This window comes from Ochotona curzoniae, unplaced genomic scaffold (assembly GCF_017591425.1).
Source record: "Ochotona curzoniae isolate NIBS_2020 unplaced genomic scaffold, NIBS_Ocur_1.0 contig_832, whole genome shotgun sequence".
NCBI lineage: Eukaryota > Metazoa > Chordata > Mammalia > Lagomorpha > Ochotonidae > Ochotona > Ochotona curzoniae.
The window spans coordinates 5699164-5716578 of NW_024466580.1; the positions used below are offsets into that span (position 1 = coordinate 5699164).

General features: G+C 45.2%; 1 protein-coding gene across 1 annotated transcript; it reads left to right on the plus strand.

Annotated features, from left to right (window-relative positions):
• The first annotated feature begins 10342 nt into the window (after positions 1-10342).
• Positions 10343-13302, plus strand: KCNJ1 (potassium inwardly rectifying channel subfamily J member 1). The gene is made up of 2 exons (XM_040992643.1): positions 10343-10423; positions 10932-13302. Exons 1-2 carry the CDS (start codon positions 10391-10393, stop codon positions 12069-12071), a joined length of 1173 nt encoding a protein of 390 aa, XP_040848577.1. The 5' UTR covers positions 10343-10390; the 3' UTR covers positions 12072-13302.
• Positions 13303-17415: the final 4113 nt, after the last annotated feature.

The window sequence follows — 17415 nt, forward strand, 5'->3', positions numbered from 1 at the left end:
TCAGCTCTGTGGTATGGTAAATTAATGCACTGCTTGTAATGATGGCATATCATATTGGGACCACTTTGTGTCCTGGCTCCTCCACTTACAATCCAGCTCCCAGCTAATGTGCCTGGGAAAGAATGGAAGATGGTTCAAGTGCTTGAGCCTCTGCCTTCCACACGGGAACCCTGGAAGCTCTAGGATCTGGCTTTGGCTCTGTCCATCCCTGGGCATTGTGGCCATTGGGGAGTGAATTAGTGGATGGACAAGTTCTCTCTCTCTTTGTAAATCTGCCTTTCAAATAAATAGACCTTAAAAAAAAGTTCTTCCCTTTATAAAATGATCCACTATAAGATTCTTCTAAATATCTAATATCTTAACACAAAAGTAATAAGTCCCAATGAATACAATTTCTACTCATCATCTTTTGAGAATATTGATTTCAATTGCTTATGTGCTAGACAAGAATGATGATATTTCCAAGGTGATGGAATTTTTTAATAGTAATGAGAATGAAAAGGTCATGAGACTAGAAAAAGTTTAGATCATTGTGCTAATTTAATTCTCAATCCTGAATTTATTAGCAACTGGAATTTGGCTGTAAGCATGTCTCTGAGAAAGGTCTGGGCTGAGTTCCAGGTGGGGATCTGAGATTCTGAATTAAAGCCAAGTCATACTTGAGGACTTGAATCACTGTCCAGTGTGACTATTTGAAATGTCCTACAAGAAGGCCAGCGTTGTAGCTCAGCACGTTAAACTGCTGTCTGATAGAGTAGTGCTGGTTTAAGTTTAGATCACTCTGCTTGTCCCCCATCCGGCTTTCTGCTGATGCACCTGACAAGACAGTAGAAGATGGCTCAAGTCCTTGGGCCCCTGGATGGAGTTCTTGGCTCCTGGCTTCAGCATAGCCAGCCTGACATTTGAGGCATTTGGGTAGTGAAGCGGTGAATGAAAGATCAAGCTTGCTCTCTCTCTCTCTCTCTCTCTCTCTCTTTCTCTTTAAAATAAATAAAATAGATGTGTTTTGTTGTTGGTAGTGGCTTTATTTTTAAAGTTTCCGAGGATTCTGTGGGGACCTTTCCTTATTGTGTCTTCACCCCAATCTTGGTCCTGAAAGAGACAATTTGGCAAATTCTGAGCCCAACCCCTGCAAGCTCAAAGCTAGCAGCAGCTCTTGTTGCCCAATAGGGGGTTTACCTCCACATGAACCTTTGAAAATCTCCTGCACCTCAAAGACTAATGTCTTAGCAAACTGAGTGTTCACACTGCAAACACAAAGAGTGCAATGAGACACGATTCAAATGGGGTGGTCAGGAAACTGCTCTCTCTTTGATAATCTGACATCTGAGTGTCTCAGAAATGGTGTGTGAGGTGAGGCCAGGCAGTCAGCTGGCATGAGGAGAAAGAAGAGTGCCAGGTATTCCCAACTGAGAGCCAGCTGCAGAGGGATGGAGCAAGCTGCCTAAGTTTCCACGGCAGTACGTGTTGAGCCGGATCGCTAGCGGGTGCCTTCTCACCCTTGTTTCCCCAGTCTCCAGCTCGGCCTCCAAAGCCACTGCCTTGCTGTGCTATAGCACTGGGTGTGCAGGGCGTATCTCACTCCCCATCAGGTTGGGGTGGTCCTCATCTCCCACCCTAGTCATCACCACTCAGAAAAACTTCGGGCTGGGAGATGCAAAGTGCACCTCCGAGAGATCTAGATATAGCTGCAAATGGAAGACATCTTTCTCATAACTTCAGACTGTCTATAATTTGCTGAAGCCAAGAGAACCTATGGAAGTTTCCATAGTAAGGGCAGTGCTGAATAGCACTGTATCTTCAGCTGCTTCCACAGTTGCCTCTTTAATTTCATTGGCATCACGGAACACTTGCCAACTCCCTTGGCCTTCAAGGCATCTCATGACATCAGGCCTGGGGCCTTCTCCAACAGGTGGTGTGCTCTGGGACTCCTGCCTCCTCTGTGGCGTCTTCACCTCCTGTCCTGCCAGGCTCAGTATCTGAAAAAACTATTTAGTCTCTTGCTAGCTCTTATCCTGTGATGTGCTTTCTTATGCAAAACAAGGAATTGTAGGGGGGAAAACTACCGTTCTGGGCATAATACATAGATGATGCATAAATGCTTGCTTTCCTTCTATATCATGTACCAACTGTCTGGAGAATGACCCAGGAGTTACAAAACAGAGCCAAATGCATAACAAAGCATGAGATGGAAAAGGAGGCAGAGCTGGGGTTGGGCTTTGTGGAAACTCTGTGTGCTACAGAATTTTTGTTTTATGAAGTTAAAATTGTTCTTAAATTAAAAAAAAAACATTTAAAATTCAAAAAGCAAAGGCTTCTCTGTCAAGCAGATCTAAATTCTTTTCATCTTTGCTTTTTGGATATTCTGCTTTATGACCTTGGGCTAGTAACTTCGCTTCTCTGAACCTCGATTTCTCATTTCCTAGATTATTGAGATATTTCATGATGAAATTTCCACTTGTGTGGGGCCAGCACCAGGCTCTCTGGACCCCAAAACTTCACCACTGCAGAGGGGCATGGTCGAAGTGTGCGCTAGGGGGCGCTGTTCCCACAGAATGCAGCAATGTCTGTTGGCCAATTTCTGCTCTCCTCTCCCAATAATTTTCTCAGCCCTGACTTTTGACGTGTTCATTTGCATTAAGAACCTTCACCTTTACCTTGGTCTGCCTGTTGACTCATGGTACAATCCATTCGCATCTGGAAAAACAACGCTTTCCTTCAGCAAAGTTCAGTCGTCTCTGGAAAAGTCGGAGCAGCCTCCGGGCTAGGAACGTAGCGCACCAACCAAGTGACTGAGTTTCCCCTGTGCCCTCACAGCCTCCTGGGATGTCACTTCAAAACTCAGAGCAAGGTGCAAATGAAGTGCCCCATTTGGGTCTTTGCATGGCTGAGACATGCTAGCATTTGCAAAATATTACAGCAAACAGATATGAGGACTGACAGGAGACATGGTTGTAAACACACAGAGAACATACCTCCCGCATTCAAGGCTTTGGTCTCAGGCTCCACAGCAAACACATGTTATGGCCGACTGGTAAGGCCTCACGGACACCTTACTAGCTTTGCCAGCTCATATGCTGATAATGTTAATTGGAACATCACAACTGCCCAAGCTTCCGGTTAGGACCCCTTCAAGGTACTCGGAAGTAGAGGTCTTTGTGGTAAGATTGCACTTGCCAAAGGATGACCAGTGGCCCTGATAAATAAGTTAGCTAGACACAACTTAGAACCTAAGCTTCCAATGACTGTTTTGTCAGCTTTCTCTCTGGGATATGGAAGTGAACACGTATATGTGATGTATACGTGTGTGTGAGCTCTGTGAGTGGGTTTGACTCTGGAAGCAAAGAATGCAGTGAGTTCTCATTGGTGGCATGTGTAGAATGGCTTTTATTTTTCCTAGTTATACTTTTTAAATGCCATTCTGCCAGGAAGCACCAGGCACCCTGCTCTACTGGAGCGAGTTGGCTTTCTGTAACTCGGGAGAGCACACACGGTGGGAATTCATAGGGTGGCCCATCGACAGGGTGTTAGGAAGGTCCTGAATGAGTTTGAGGCTTGTTTCAGGGGACAGGGGGAGCATCTAGAAAAGAACAGCTTTGCTGTGCGATGAGTGCTGCCAGGAATTGGTGGTAATGCTCTGTGTGAATATATGTTACCTTCTGTAAGGGGAGAGAACTGGCGTGAGGCTACAGCTGTTACTGGTAAGGAAGCCTGGCTTTGCAAAGCCAGGCTCAGGCTATTTGGACAATTTGTGCATTCAGACAAGATTTTGTCTTGGTCCATTATGATCACAGTGGTCCTGAGTGGTACTGCCATCCAAGATGTTGTATTCAACAGAGGGACAGCAGGACCCCCTCCCCCCCCCATGAGCACAATGCCAGCTTCCGGGTGCCAGGGCTGCCTGTCTCAAACCATACAGGTCTCGGGCTGAAGCACAGGTCAGGCCTTGGGAAGTGGCTGCGCATCCTGCTGGCCACCACACCTCTGTCCAGCTTTGCCAAAGGTCATTGGCTCCCTCCATTCTGTTTCCACCTCTTCAAGATAACGTTTCTGCTCAATTCAACACAAATCCATTGTCAAAAGTAGTCTGCACTTTGTGCGTGTCCTGCCCCTGTGAGGAAGACACACTGTGGGGAGCCAGCACAGTTCTTGGATGTGAGGTTTTACCAGAATTTTTGTCACTTCTTTGTGGAAACACTTTCCTTGCTTGGTTTTCACCTCCATTGGAGCCCACTGAGTTTTGTTTATGGACCCAAAGTGGCCTGGGTCAGTGACAGATGCCCCGTTACATAAACTATTGCTGCACTTATTCAAATTTCTGAGCAAATGACAACTGCTGTTGATTGTTGTACAATTGTTTGTTTCAGGAACTTCACACATACAGCTGCACTTAAACCATACACTTCACCCATTGCATTGCATATATTTTATAGCCATTTCTTAAGTGAGGAAACTGAAGCCCAGAAAGATCAAGTAGCTTGCTTAGGTTACTTGGACATTAAGTTATAGAACTAGTGTTCAAATCTATGTCCGTGCTTAACCAGGCTGGAGCCCCTTCCACTGTGCTATACCACCTCTGGTTGTTACCTGTTCTGGGAACATTCCCGGGCCAGGTCTCCTACCCCATGCACGATACACCAAAGTCCTTCAGACAGGGCCATTCAGACCAGTAGATCCAGAGCTGAAGGCAGAATGCAGTGTTCCTCTGATGTCTCCAGTGCCATCAGACCTTGTCATTCCTTCATTCTCGTTGCCTTGTTGTTTTCTCCAGAAGGGGCATGGCATCTGGGAAACCTGGGCTACATTCCTTCCTGGAACCAGGCACACCAGGAAGTATACTCACGGCATGGGACATTCCTCTAAGGGCAGCCTGGAAGAGGCAGACATTCAGATGCCCTTTTTTATATGCCCCTGAATCCAGGAGAGACTGTTTCCAGCAGCCCTACCAAGTTCTATCTCTAAAGAGCCCACATGGACCCCCATGTGCCTGATAAAGCTAAAGGCATCAAGGTAACCTCCGTGGCATTCCTAAGCAAGAGGAACCTGCAAGAGGAACTCAGTCCACTCAGTCCACTCTAACTTGGACCTCACAGGGTGGGTCCAGGAACTAGAAGGCGCCCCTTGGAGCTCTGAGCCTTTGCAAATAAAGCTGTATTGCTAACATCTGTGTTTAATGGCTTGAGCTGATTTTCGTAGAAAACAGGAAGTAAGGTTCATCTGTTTCAGCTCTTTAGTAAGGATGCGTTGGCGAGTGCAAGCCTGACTTGAAGCCTGCTGGGTCTCCTCTTTGGTGACTGTCAGGGAAGCAAACCTGCAGCACTGCAATTATTGAATCCTTTACCTGGAAGAAACTGCAGAGCAGGAACCACAACTTTGTTTTTCGGTATGTAGTAGATATTCAATGAACAGAATATTTATTCGGTTAAATTGACTAAGAAGGCAGAATCCACACCCTACAATCCTATTCAATGCATTGCTTGTTGGAAGGTTCTTTAAAAAAATCCTCATTGACTCAACTGACTCTTGAATTGAAACACAGTAGTAAAATTTCAGGGAAACTTAACTTGTTTTCTCCAGCACAGCTGACAAGGGACTAGAGAAAAATCATTTGGCTTCTGCTTGGGGGCCACATAGCTCATATTTCCTGCTGTTAACATAAAACCTAGGGCTTCAACATTTCCTGGCATTGACTAGGGCTGCACAAGAGAGTTCTAACTTAAAGGCAGAGCATAGCCAGTGCTTTTTCTTTTCCATGTCTATAAAGAGAGATTAGCCTTAATAAGCCTAAAGCAAGGATTATTTGGCCTTCTGTCTCCCACAAAGGGACTGCTGGGCACAGGGAGGAAGCAGGGTGATGAATGCCCAAGACTTCTCAAGTTCAGAGGTGGTTATTCAGCCTAGTGGTTCAGACATTGGCGTCCCAGAGCACAGTGCCCAGGTTCAAGTCCTGGCTCTACTTCCCATTTCAGCTTTCTGCCTCATAAAGACTCTGGGAAGCAAAGGAATTTGATTCGTACCCCCTACCTGGGGTACCCATGTAGCTCCCAGCCTCATCCCCACAGCCACTGTAGGCACATAGGGAGAGAAGTAGCCAATGGAAACTGTCTCGGTCTCTCAAATTAGAAAAAGACTCAGAACCACCTGCATGTGATGGAACCCTGCACAAGATCAGTCTCTCATCTTAGAAGATCAGCAATAGCCACGTTGTTTAGAATCGAGAGGCCCTCACACCACCTGATTTGTTTTCCTAGAATGTCTTCCAATGCCTCATTGTTGATTTTGTCCCTGCCTGCATCACAGACACAATGACACATGATCTGGTTGGTACTACACACACCAGGTTGTCCCCACTAGAGGGGGAAACCACAGTGACAGCACATTCTTGGCTTTTTCGTAAGCATTGATTAATTTGTTTATCGTGGTTCATCAAATAGTTGTAGCATTCCTCCTGTGTATGTCTAATTCAGAACAAGCCTTGCCCTCTGTGTCACTTTTGAGACTCTCAAAATAGATGTTCCCTGACTGTTCTCTCTGTTTCACATCATGGCACATGTCTCTCTGTATCTGAGTTCTCCTGAAAGATTTTCAAATTTGTTATGCGAGGGAGAGGGAAGGAGTGTTTCCCTGTTGTTATTTGCTTTCTGAGAAAGCTGGGTCTAGGCTGTGTCAGGGCTGGAAGCTGGAGCTCAACCCAGGCCTTTTAAAAGAGCAACTGAAACACAGTTACTTGAATTACCACCACTGTCTCCCAGAATTTAACTGAGCAGCAAGCTGTCATTGGAAGCTAGACCTGGTCCACAGGTACCTCATTGTGGCATATGGTTTCCTTCATCTGGATCTTAACAGGTAGGCCAGATGCTATGTCTGCACTGAAGCTTTCCTATTTGATTGGCTGCTGTTGAATGACAAGACTATGGCTCTTTGGCCAACCATTCATTCCCGATGTCCAGCAAGGCAGCCAGCACACAGAGAAGCATCACTACAACATTATGGAGTACAATACATAAACGAATCAATATACATAGAATGGATAAATTTATGTGTCCATTAAGACAAGTATATACACATAAATGGGTATATTTCTACATACATTAATGGATCTTATGCCAGCTGAAGTGTGTCTGGCAGACCCTCAACTCCTATAGATGAGTTTTTCATTTTGGCATCATACAGACCACACTGTATTTTAATCACTAATCTCCTTAACTCCTTTCGCCATTAGACAGTGAGCTCCTTGAGAACAGGAAGAATTCTGCTGGCCTTACAAATCAATGGTGGGGAAGTGCACGAAAAGGCTGCTTGCTTTCTGTAAATGGACTGTTTATGGAACAAGAATGCCAGAACACCAAAGAAATAGCAGCAATAATATAATCTGCTCACTTTGCCAGGTCACTAAGAAAACCTTGGTAAATATTAGCCAATGTGCGGCCTTTTGCTTACTGTTAAGATTTGCTGGTTTCAATAGAAAGGAGCCTAAAGCCTGGTTGTTATACTCACATAACTCAGACACTGGTGACAATCCTTAATCACCCAATGGTTCATAAAATACACATTGGCTTTGTCTGGGCCTAGATTAAGGGCCATTGTCTCAGTAAAGAAGGATATGAGCAGTAATACTCAGATTGGACGGTGAGTGACAGGTTTGCTTAGTGGCTGAATTTATCCCATCTCCTTGTGTCTTCTAAGTAGAATTCTCATTCTTTGAACAAATAAATCATCAGCATAGACTAGCCCAGTACACATAAAAAACACCTTCAGTTAATGCCAGATTTTCCCCCATAAATCCAATAATAAAAGCTGCTTTTCCATCTCAGTTTCTTATGACTGTTGAATAGAGAGATTAACATGATATCTTGTTTCTTCCTGGTGCGATCTTACTTTCATCTTATAAATATATACCTGCCGACGTGTGTACATTCACCTGTAATTGTGAACCCTTGCAAAGCTCGGTGTCTCAATGCATTTCAGAAACCAGACTGGGAGATTGATGATAACTAATTATTTCTGGCCAAAAGTCATTTGGCATGGCTTAGGAGAAACAGCAGGTGAGCCACAGAGCATAGCGAAGGAGAGGAGGGCAGTGCTGGGACCCAGTCCACCTCTGTGGCTTGGGGACCTCAGCTGGTGATGTGCCATGTCTTAGCATGACGGTATTTGAGCCATGTGAGGTCAGAAAAAAAGTATATATATATCTACCTCAGGGCTTGGTTGAGGACAATCAGTTGCCTTGATTTAAATCACACAACTCTGTTATCAGATTAAGTATTTTCAAACTCATAGAAATTAGTACCAGTCCATTGACTGAAGCCCAAAATAAATTATGCTGGCTTGAGGAGGAAGCCTGCTCACAGAGACCAGCTGCCAGTGCTGCTTGCTTGCTGTTTCCAGTCATGGAGGCTTCAGCCCAGACTGTCTCAAAACGTTTGGTAAGTGTAGACTGTGTGGGAATGGTATTTTGGGTCGCTGGCTGCTTTGCAAGGCCGAGAAGATATTGTTTTCTTACTTGTGAAGTCATGGAGGTTTTGGGTCTCCAAACCTCCAAGATTTCAAGATCCCCCAAGAGACTCAAACCTCTCCAAGAACTACAGAAGGAGCATCGATTCACGGTACAGGACATTCTTTATCTTCAAAGGTGAAGGGAATTCCAGAGAAGCTGGAGGAAGAGTGATGGAAAAGAAGATCTCAGAAGTTAGTGGTATGTTAGAAGCCATCCCAGGAATCCTAAAATACGGCAAGGAAATGTGGGTTCAGTTGCTAACTGTTGAATTTAGAATTTATTATTTATGGTGAAATCCATCCTATGGAGAGTTCTTATTGCAACATGAGCATCCATGATCCTAGGAAATGTTGGCAGGTGCAGGCCAGGTGAGAAGGTGGGTGAGCAAGCAAGGGGGAGAGACTGGAGAGAAGAGGCCCACTCCCTGCTCTGCATGGCTCCCATGAGATCATCCCCTCATCCTCTTTGGGGAATGGAGGCCAAGGAAGGTTGGGTGGGGTGAGGGTCAGGCCCTCTGGCAGTGTGCATTGTTGTTTTGTTTTGTTTTGCTCTGTTTTGCTGGTACTTTCTTTTTGAAAATATCTTTAGATCTTGTCCTCAACATTTCAAGTCAGCACAGCTGTGGTTTTCTTTTCACTTCTACTTGGTGTTGGCTTTTTGTGTTTTCACATGGGTTGAGGCCATGAACAAGACTCTGTGGAATATCACTTTTGTTTAAACTAGGTTGGTTTCGCTTCCTAGTTTTTTTTGAATAAACACATTCTTGAAGGGGGATTTTGAAATCTATTTTAAAAGATGGGTTTGCATTTAATGAAAAACACCACAAAGGCAATGCTGACCATGGTGGGCACACCTTGATTTTCTTTGGTGTAGTCGAGTGTTTGTGACTCCCAGGTTTCACTTTTGTTGACTTCTTTTGGGGAAAGTCCCTTCATTATTTTGGTGTCAAATGGAAGTTACAATAATATCATCAACAGGAAACTATTGAGTGGATAGTACTGAAGATCTTGAGTCACTTATTGAAGTAGTGTGCTGATTGAATAAATAATAAGCACCCACAGCCAATGTTATCAGCTGTAAAAGAGGACTGAATAAAACCTGATTCTCCCCGTGTAGAATAGCAATCCGTGTTTACCAGTGGTTTACTTCAGGAGAAGGGACAGAAGTGCTAGACACTGGTGGAGTCCTGATGTTGTTCTTTCTGGGAATCTTTGCAAGCCGTGAAGAAGGAGTAGGAATCAGCTTGTGGATTCATTGAAAAGTCTTGAAGATGCTCTGGTAGGATGTGAGCTTTGTTTTAAGTAGCATGAAGTATTAAGAGTCAAAGGAAATCTACCAAATGCTGTACTAATCTTAAAATATATAGGGGAACTTGACTTTATTTTTATCATTACAGCAATTTGCAGAGAGGAGGAGAGACACAGAAAGAAAGATCTTTGATCTGATGGCTCACTCCCCAATGGCTGCAATGGCTGGAGCTGAGCTGATCTGAAACCAGGAGCCAAGAGCCTCTTCCAGGTCTCTCTCGTGGTGCAGAATCCCAAGACTTTGGATCATCCTCCACTGCTTTCCCAAGCCATAAGCAGGGAGCTGGATGTGAAGTGGATTAATTGGGACTCAAAACAGTGTTCATATGGGACGCCAGTGTTTGCAGATGGAGGATTAGCCAGTAGAGCCATTGTGCTGGCCCCTAGAAATAGGAAGCTTGATAGTCGAGTCATAGTGTGATGAAAGTTGCCTTGCACCGGATGGAGGGAGCTTTGGTAGATAGCTTTATTGCTATCTACCACTTGGTAGGTACATGACTTTGGATAACTCACTTAAATTTTTGAAGTCTCAATTCCCTCATTTGATAAATAAGGGTACTGAGTCAGATAAAGATATCTCTGATCCATGAACACCAAGAGGAGTATACAGGATGATTTAGTAAGTATCCTGAAGCATGATTCCTTTTTCCATTCTTTATTTTTCTATATTATTAAGATGCAAGTAGTACTTTAAGGAAGGTTGTGATTTCACAAAATTGTCTGCCTTAGTATTAGATTAAGTTTATTAAAGATGAAATGGATTTGGTTTGAAGAATCCTATCAGAAAAATGAAAATACAGCTCATAATTGGTTACACAAGTATTTTAAGGATGTGTGTTTGATGATTGAAGTCAGGAAAACATTGAATATAGGATGTCTTTGTTTCCTCCATTTCTATCGCTCTGTGATTATTTTACCTCTTTATATCTAAGTAATATGGTATTTCAGTGGAAAGTTTCTATTGGAAATAGCATGTGGTCTCCAGAATAAATTTGTCTGTTTGCCCAAATGATCAGTAACCCAGATAGCATTGAATGATCTTTTCACATGGAGCCAGGCTTTTATGTGAGTCACCTAGTTGACCACTGCTATAAACATAATCTTTCTCCTTTTTTATGTGTTTTCAGACCAGGGTGTTGACAGAAAGGATGTTTAAACATTTTCGGAAATGGTTTGTCATGCACCTCTTCCGGCGTTCTCGGCAAAGGGCAAGGCTGGTCTCCAAGGATGGAAGGTGCAACATAGAGTTTGGCAATGTGGAGGCACAGTCACGGCTTATATTCTTTGTGGACATCTGGACAACTGTGCTTGACCTCAAATGGCGATATAAAATGACCGTTTTCATCACAGCCTTCTTGGGGAGCTGGTTCCTCTTTGGTCTTCTGTGGTATGTGGTCGCCTATGCGCACAAGGACCTCCCAGAGTTCCATCCTCCTGCCAATCACACCCCCTGTGTGGAAAACATCAATGGCATGACTGCAGCATTCCTGTTTTCTCTAGAAACACAAGTGACCATTGGGTATGGATTCAGGTGTGTGACAGAACAATGTGCCACTGCCATTTTTCTGCTTATCTTCCAGTCTATACTTGGGGTTATCATCAACTCTTTCATGTGTGGAGCCATCTTAGCCAAGATCTCCAGGCCTAAGAAACGTGCCAAGACCATTACCTTCAGCAAAAACGCAGTGATCAGCAAGCGAGGTGGGAAGCTTTGCCTCCTGATCCGAGTGGCTAATCTAAGGAAGAGCCTTCTTATTAGCAGCCACATCTATGGGAAGCTTCTGAAGACCACAGTGACCCCTGAAGGGGAGACCATCATTTTGGATCAGACCAATATTAACTTCCTGGTCGATGCTGGCAATGAAAATTTATTCTTCATCTCCCCACTGACAGTTTATCACGTCATTGATCACAACAGCCCCTTCTTCCACATGGCAGCAGAAACACTCCCCCAGCAGGACTTTGAATTAGTGGTGTTTTTAGATGGCACAGTGGAATCAACCAGTGCCACCTGCCAAGTGCGGACATCTTATGTCCCAGAGGAGGTGCTTTGGGGATACCGCTTTGCTCCCATAGTGTCCAAGACCAAGGAAGGGAAATACCGAGTGGATTTTCATAACTTTAGCAAGACTGTGGAAGTGGAGACCCCTCACTGTGCCATGTGTCTTTACAATGAGAAAGACGGGAGAGGCAGGATCAAGACAGGCTACGACAACCCCAGCTTTACCTTGTCAGAAGTCAATGAAACTGATGACACTCAAATGTAGCAGGAGCTTTTCAATTCGAGCAACACTGAATCTTTAGAGTAACTAGTGCCCAGAAGTATTACAAAGCAATCAACAATTTAGGGGTAAGAAAGTAGGATAAAAGTCTTGAAAATCTATCAGCACTATGACCCCTGGTAAATGTGATCCTGCAAGGCTGGCAGCTTTCAAAGCTACTAGATTGGAACATGCAATGCATTTGTAAGAAACTGGCTTACGGAAACTATATGCACTCGCTTGGATCTTGACCATGGAATCGGGCAGAATTTCTGGGAATGAAAAACAAAATAAAAAACAAATAAACAAAAAAAAAACCAGTTTCATGAACAGGTCAGATAAGATATTCCTTGAATTTTCCATGAAACTTGCTGAGTTCTGAGCTTTGCATAGGATCAGGGGAATACTGCATTCTTCCTTGGAGCCTACTGATGAGAAAGACAGCATTTCAACAGTGACTTCTAACAATGGGAAAATGGTACCCTGTATTGGGGGTTGATGAACTAGCTGACTGGTCTCCAGAAAAGACCACCACTTGAAGCAGGACTTGAAAGTCTTGAAGCTTTTGCAGCCTTGGTATCTGCAGGCTTTGTCTTAGTCTGTAACATGTATGTTTCAAGAAGTACCTGGCAAGGCACAGGCCAGGGACTCTGCACCCTTCATCTGCGAGATAGAGAGGAAGATGCCAGAGCAGCACCTGCTCTACAATATCCAGATGCTGCAGCCTCTGCTGAGTTTTGGTCCAAATGATCTCAAGTGGACCCTTAGATGGAGCCTGCATCTGCATTCTAAAATGTTGATGAATACTGTTCTCTAAGCCAGGAAGGATTGAGCTGAGAGTGCAGAGGACACTTCTTCATTCTGTACTGGAAGGCTGAAGTGCTGCACATCTGTTACAACAGCATTTCTCGCTCTTCCAAGTCATCAATGAAAACTCGGAAGGTGCAGTGTGAGACCGGAAGACGCTACACTGCTGCTGCTTCGGAGAGAAGTCCTGTGTGTTCTCCGCCTAGTGTTTGTCCACAAAAGTGATTCAAAGGAGAAGTGGGAAGGAGAAGACTGGGATGTGGCTTCACACTGAGGACACCTCTGTGTCTTCTTTTCTTGGGCAACCCATGCCACATCTTCCTGAAAGGCATCGTTTTAATGAAAAGATTGCCCTTTGGGAAGATTTTGCTGTGAATGTCTTGTTCAGTTCCCTGCCTACATTATTTTGAATGTACCTTGGGAAACAAACAAAAAAAAGGTACTCAAGGATGCTTGAGAATCAAATGTTTCTATTGATTAAAATTAAATTTCTGAAACTGCATGCCGTTTTCCAAAGTGTCTGTCAACAGTGATAGCCAACTGGGAAAAATTCTCTTGCTAAAGGTGAGATGTGTCCCGGATGGGGAAGGACAGGTGAGAAGGGGGTAGATAGGATACAGTTGTTGTTTTGACTGCTCAGGAGGAAATGACCTCAGCTGCAGACCCACCCTTTCCTGTACACCTCCATTAAATCTCTCCAGGGTGAGCCTGGACATATCCAGTGGCAACTGCTGGCAGTTGTCTGTATGGCTGGGTTTATTTTTCTGCACTTGGGAGTGGAGTTGGCATACATGCTAATACACTGTGGCACTTCTGACCAAGACCAGTGAAAAGGCTCATGCGTTTAGGGTTACACACTTTGTTAGCAGCTTGAACAGTTGGCCCAACCAGCCCACACAGACGATTGCTCTGTCCGGGCTCTGGCATCACAATTTAATTTGCTGATAAAGTTAAATGGAATCGGGTATCACAAAGCCATGGGAGCTGAAATCCTCGGCTGGCCCTTGGTCCTGAGGTCTGATGGCTTTGTAGCTCTTTATGAACTGCGGGGAGAGAGATATATTGATTCAAGTCATTCATGTCAGTACACACTCCTTTTGGTCTGTTCTGTTGGTTGGCAGCATGCTTGGGGCTTGCTGGAAGTGGAACATTCGTAAGCCATCCATTCCCTTGACTGCTAAGAGAGCTGAGCAACTGAAATCCTTCTGATTGGTATTTATTTCTGAGTTCCTTAGGGAAGTTTGTCCTGATTCCAAATATGTCTTTGTTAGGATCTAGGCACTGTGCAGTTAGAGTCTCCCCTTTAAAGCGAAGTCCCACTAGCAGGCATTAATGTTTATCCAATAAAGCTCTCAGGATTTGGGGCTTTTGACAGGTAATTGGATATTCTAAAGGGTGCCTGGATCTCCAAAGCAGCCCAAGAACACGAAGCCTGTGGTGAGGAAGGTGTGACAGAACCAAAATAGATGGGTCAGAAGCAGGGAGTTCCAGCAGGCCAGCTTGCCTTTGGTTAAGGCTGGCACCTAAAGCAGACTTATCATCTCAAGGCAGGGACATTCTCCCAGTGGCATCTGAACAAAGGGGCCCTGGGATGGCTAAAGGTGGGCCACACCACTGTAATGACTGCATCGCATATTATAAAAGCCATCAGATATCTCTTTTCACCCTTCAGAAAAAGGGCACTTGGAGATGGATTCTTATAGTCAGCATTTTCCCTGGTCCTGATTCCCTTTGAACTTCCCGATTTATTTCTGTTGCTATAGAGATTTTTGACTTGTTTTATTCATCCCAGACTTAGGTTGACTCATGTTCCAGTAGTCTAATTAAGATCTGGGCGACTGTCATGTATAGAAGGGCCTCAATGCCTCTACATTATTGCTTGCTCGAGAGATGAGGGGCGGAAGGAAGAGAGCCTCTGTAAGTGGCCAGCTCTGAGGAGCGTGGTGATGAGAGGGGCTGTGTGCATCCAGGGTCTTCCCTGGACTTTGCAGCGGCATCACAGAGACCATGGCAGAGGTGTCTTCCCTGAACATGTGTCATCAAATGGGAGCTGGGACCTCAAAGGGGCTTACCCGCCCTATCCAGAACACAGGTTAGAGAAACCTCTGGTGGCAAGAATGCAAATGAGGGCCCGCCCCAGTCCTGAGCCGTTGTTGTCTGCCATTTCAGGAAGTGTATGTCAATCAAAGCACGACAAGGGAGATAGAGCGCTTTATTTTGGAAGCCAGAAGTTTGAGAACAATGACTGGAATTTCCTCTTTCTGTCCAGCAAGGGCTGTTTGTCATTGGGGAGATAAAAGTCCAGGGGTAGGGAATAAAGGTTATCGGGAACTGTGTGAGGCAGCAGAGCTGTGGGGGGCGCCACAGGAGGAGGGGGTGCAGAGGAAATCTATTTCAATGCCTGTCATTAAAGTTTCCATTAAAAGAACATTCAGTTAGGAATTCAAAAATAATTTAATCTCCCCAACCAGATGCACCCAGCTGGACTCCTTGGAGCTGAGCCCTGTTGGGAGGGAGATTGGGCCACTGCTGGGGGTTGGGGGTGGGTGGAGGCTGGTGGGTCCCCCCTCCTTGCAGCATGTTCTTGAGGGCATGGATGTTCTAGAAGACACAAGTATGGACCAGGCAACTGGGAAACCCCAAGACTCAGGCTGGGGAAGAAGAGACTTGGCAAAGGGCCCATTGACCAAATTTCTGCTGTGTCTCAGGTTCTGTTGCAGGCCCTTCAGACACTGTCTCACTGAACTTTCTCAACAACCCTCTGACGTTAGCATTAGTGTCACACTTCCTCTGTAGTTGAGGCAACTGAGGGAAGGGCTGGTCCAGGGTCACTGGCTCAGTAAATGGCACGACTGTGAAACGTGACTTTAATTTTGTAGAGCCTCAGTTTGCTGATTGTCAAGTGCAACTTCAAGGTCGAGTCAAGGGGAGGGTCACATGAGCAGGCATGGGCATAGATTTCTCTACCAAGCAAAGGCTTGTTGTCCGGCAGCTGGGGAGGGCACAGGCCTGCAGGACAGGTCCTATGCAGCTGCTGCTGCTGGGCAGAGGAAAGCAGAGCCCTGCTTGGGGGCTGGGATGCAGCGTGGGGACCCACGAGGACAAGCATCCTCTCCCAGAGGCCCACCTGTGACAGCATGGGCTAAGAATTGGAAAAACCAGAGGAGAATCCTGGTGCTTTGGACATCATTCGGACTCAGCAAAAGTTAGGGATGAAGCACGAGCCGGCTGCTGGGGCTGTGCAAAGGGTGCTGTGTGCAGTAACGGATGCAGAAGGCTTCAGATATCCTCGTGGAGAGAGCTGAACTGGGGAATTGTTGGTTGCAGAGAAAAACTTTTCTTTTCCTTATATAATGTGTTTAAGACAGCTTCCAAAATATGATACTGGCCTTACCACTCATGATAAGACTGCTTGTTTTTGCTTTATATATTTCTTTTTTATCTTTTTTTCTTTGAAAAGCAGAGAGGGACAGAGATATTCCACCTGCTGTTGTTCTCAGATACCCTCAACAGCCAGGCTGGACCAGACAAGAGCCAGGAGCCTGGAGCTCCATCCAGGCTTTGTGTGTGTGCAACAGGGACTCTGTGTTTGTGCAACAGGGACTCACCCATGTGGGCCATCCTCCGCTGTCCCCTGGGACGTGCAGGAAGCTGGAATCTGAGGGGATCTGGGACTCCAGTAAAGACCAAGAATGTTCGAAGTAGCTTTGCTTATCACTGCGCCAAATGCTGGCCCCACAAAGACTATTGATTGCAGTGTTACAATTGATTGGCACAAAAAGAAAACATTGCTATAACCTATTCTACTAGAGATTTAATTGAACCACCTTTTTAAAAATGTTTTTTTTTTTTTAAAGGAAGACTTGTTTGAGTTACAGAGAAATGGGGAAGCAGAAAGAGAAAGAATGAGAGAGAAAGAGAACAAGAAAGAAAGAGAGAATTTCTCATCTTTTGGTTCATTCTCCAAGTGGCTGCAATGACGGACTATGCCAGGCTGAAGCCAAAAGCCAGAACCTCCCACTGGGGTGTCCCACATGGTGGCAGGGGCCCAAATACCTGGGCCATCTTCTGCTGCTTTCCTGGGTACATTGGCATGGAATTGATCTGGAAGGGGAGCAGTCGGGACTAGAACCAATACTTACATGGGCTGCTGCTGTCTCAAGTGGCAACTTAATCTGTTGTACCACAATGCCTGGCTCCAGCTCCGTGCTGGTTTTTATTTTTGTTTTAAGATTTTTTTTTTTTTGGAAAGGCAGATGTACAGAGAGGAAGATCTTCCATTCATTAATCCACTCCTCAATTGGCTGCAATGGCTGGAGCTGAGCTGATCTGAAGCCAGGAATCCAGAGCCTCTTCCAGGTCTCCCTTGCAGGTGCAGGGCTCCAAGGATTTGGGCCATCCTTGATTGCTTTCCCAGGCCACAAGAAGGGAGCTGGATGGGAAGTAGGCCTGCCTGGATTAGAACTGGAGCCCATATGGGATCCCGGTGCATTCAAGGCAAGGACCTTAGCTGCTAGGTCACTGCGCCAGACCCTCCATGCTA

Coding starts and splice junctions, on each gene's coding strand:
- KCNJ1 (XM_040992643.1), top strand. CDS start 10,391: ATGAACACCAAGAGGAGTATACAGGATGATTTA. Junction 10,424..10,931: donor GGAGTATACAGGATGATTTA/GTAAGTATCCTG, acceptor ATGTGTTTTCAG/ACCAGGGTGTTGACAGAAAG.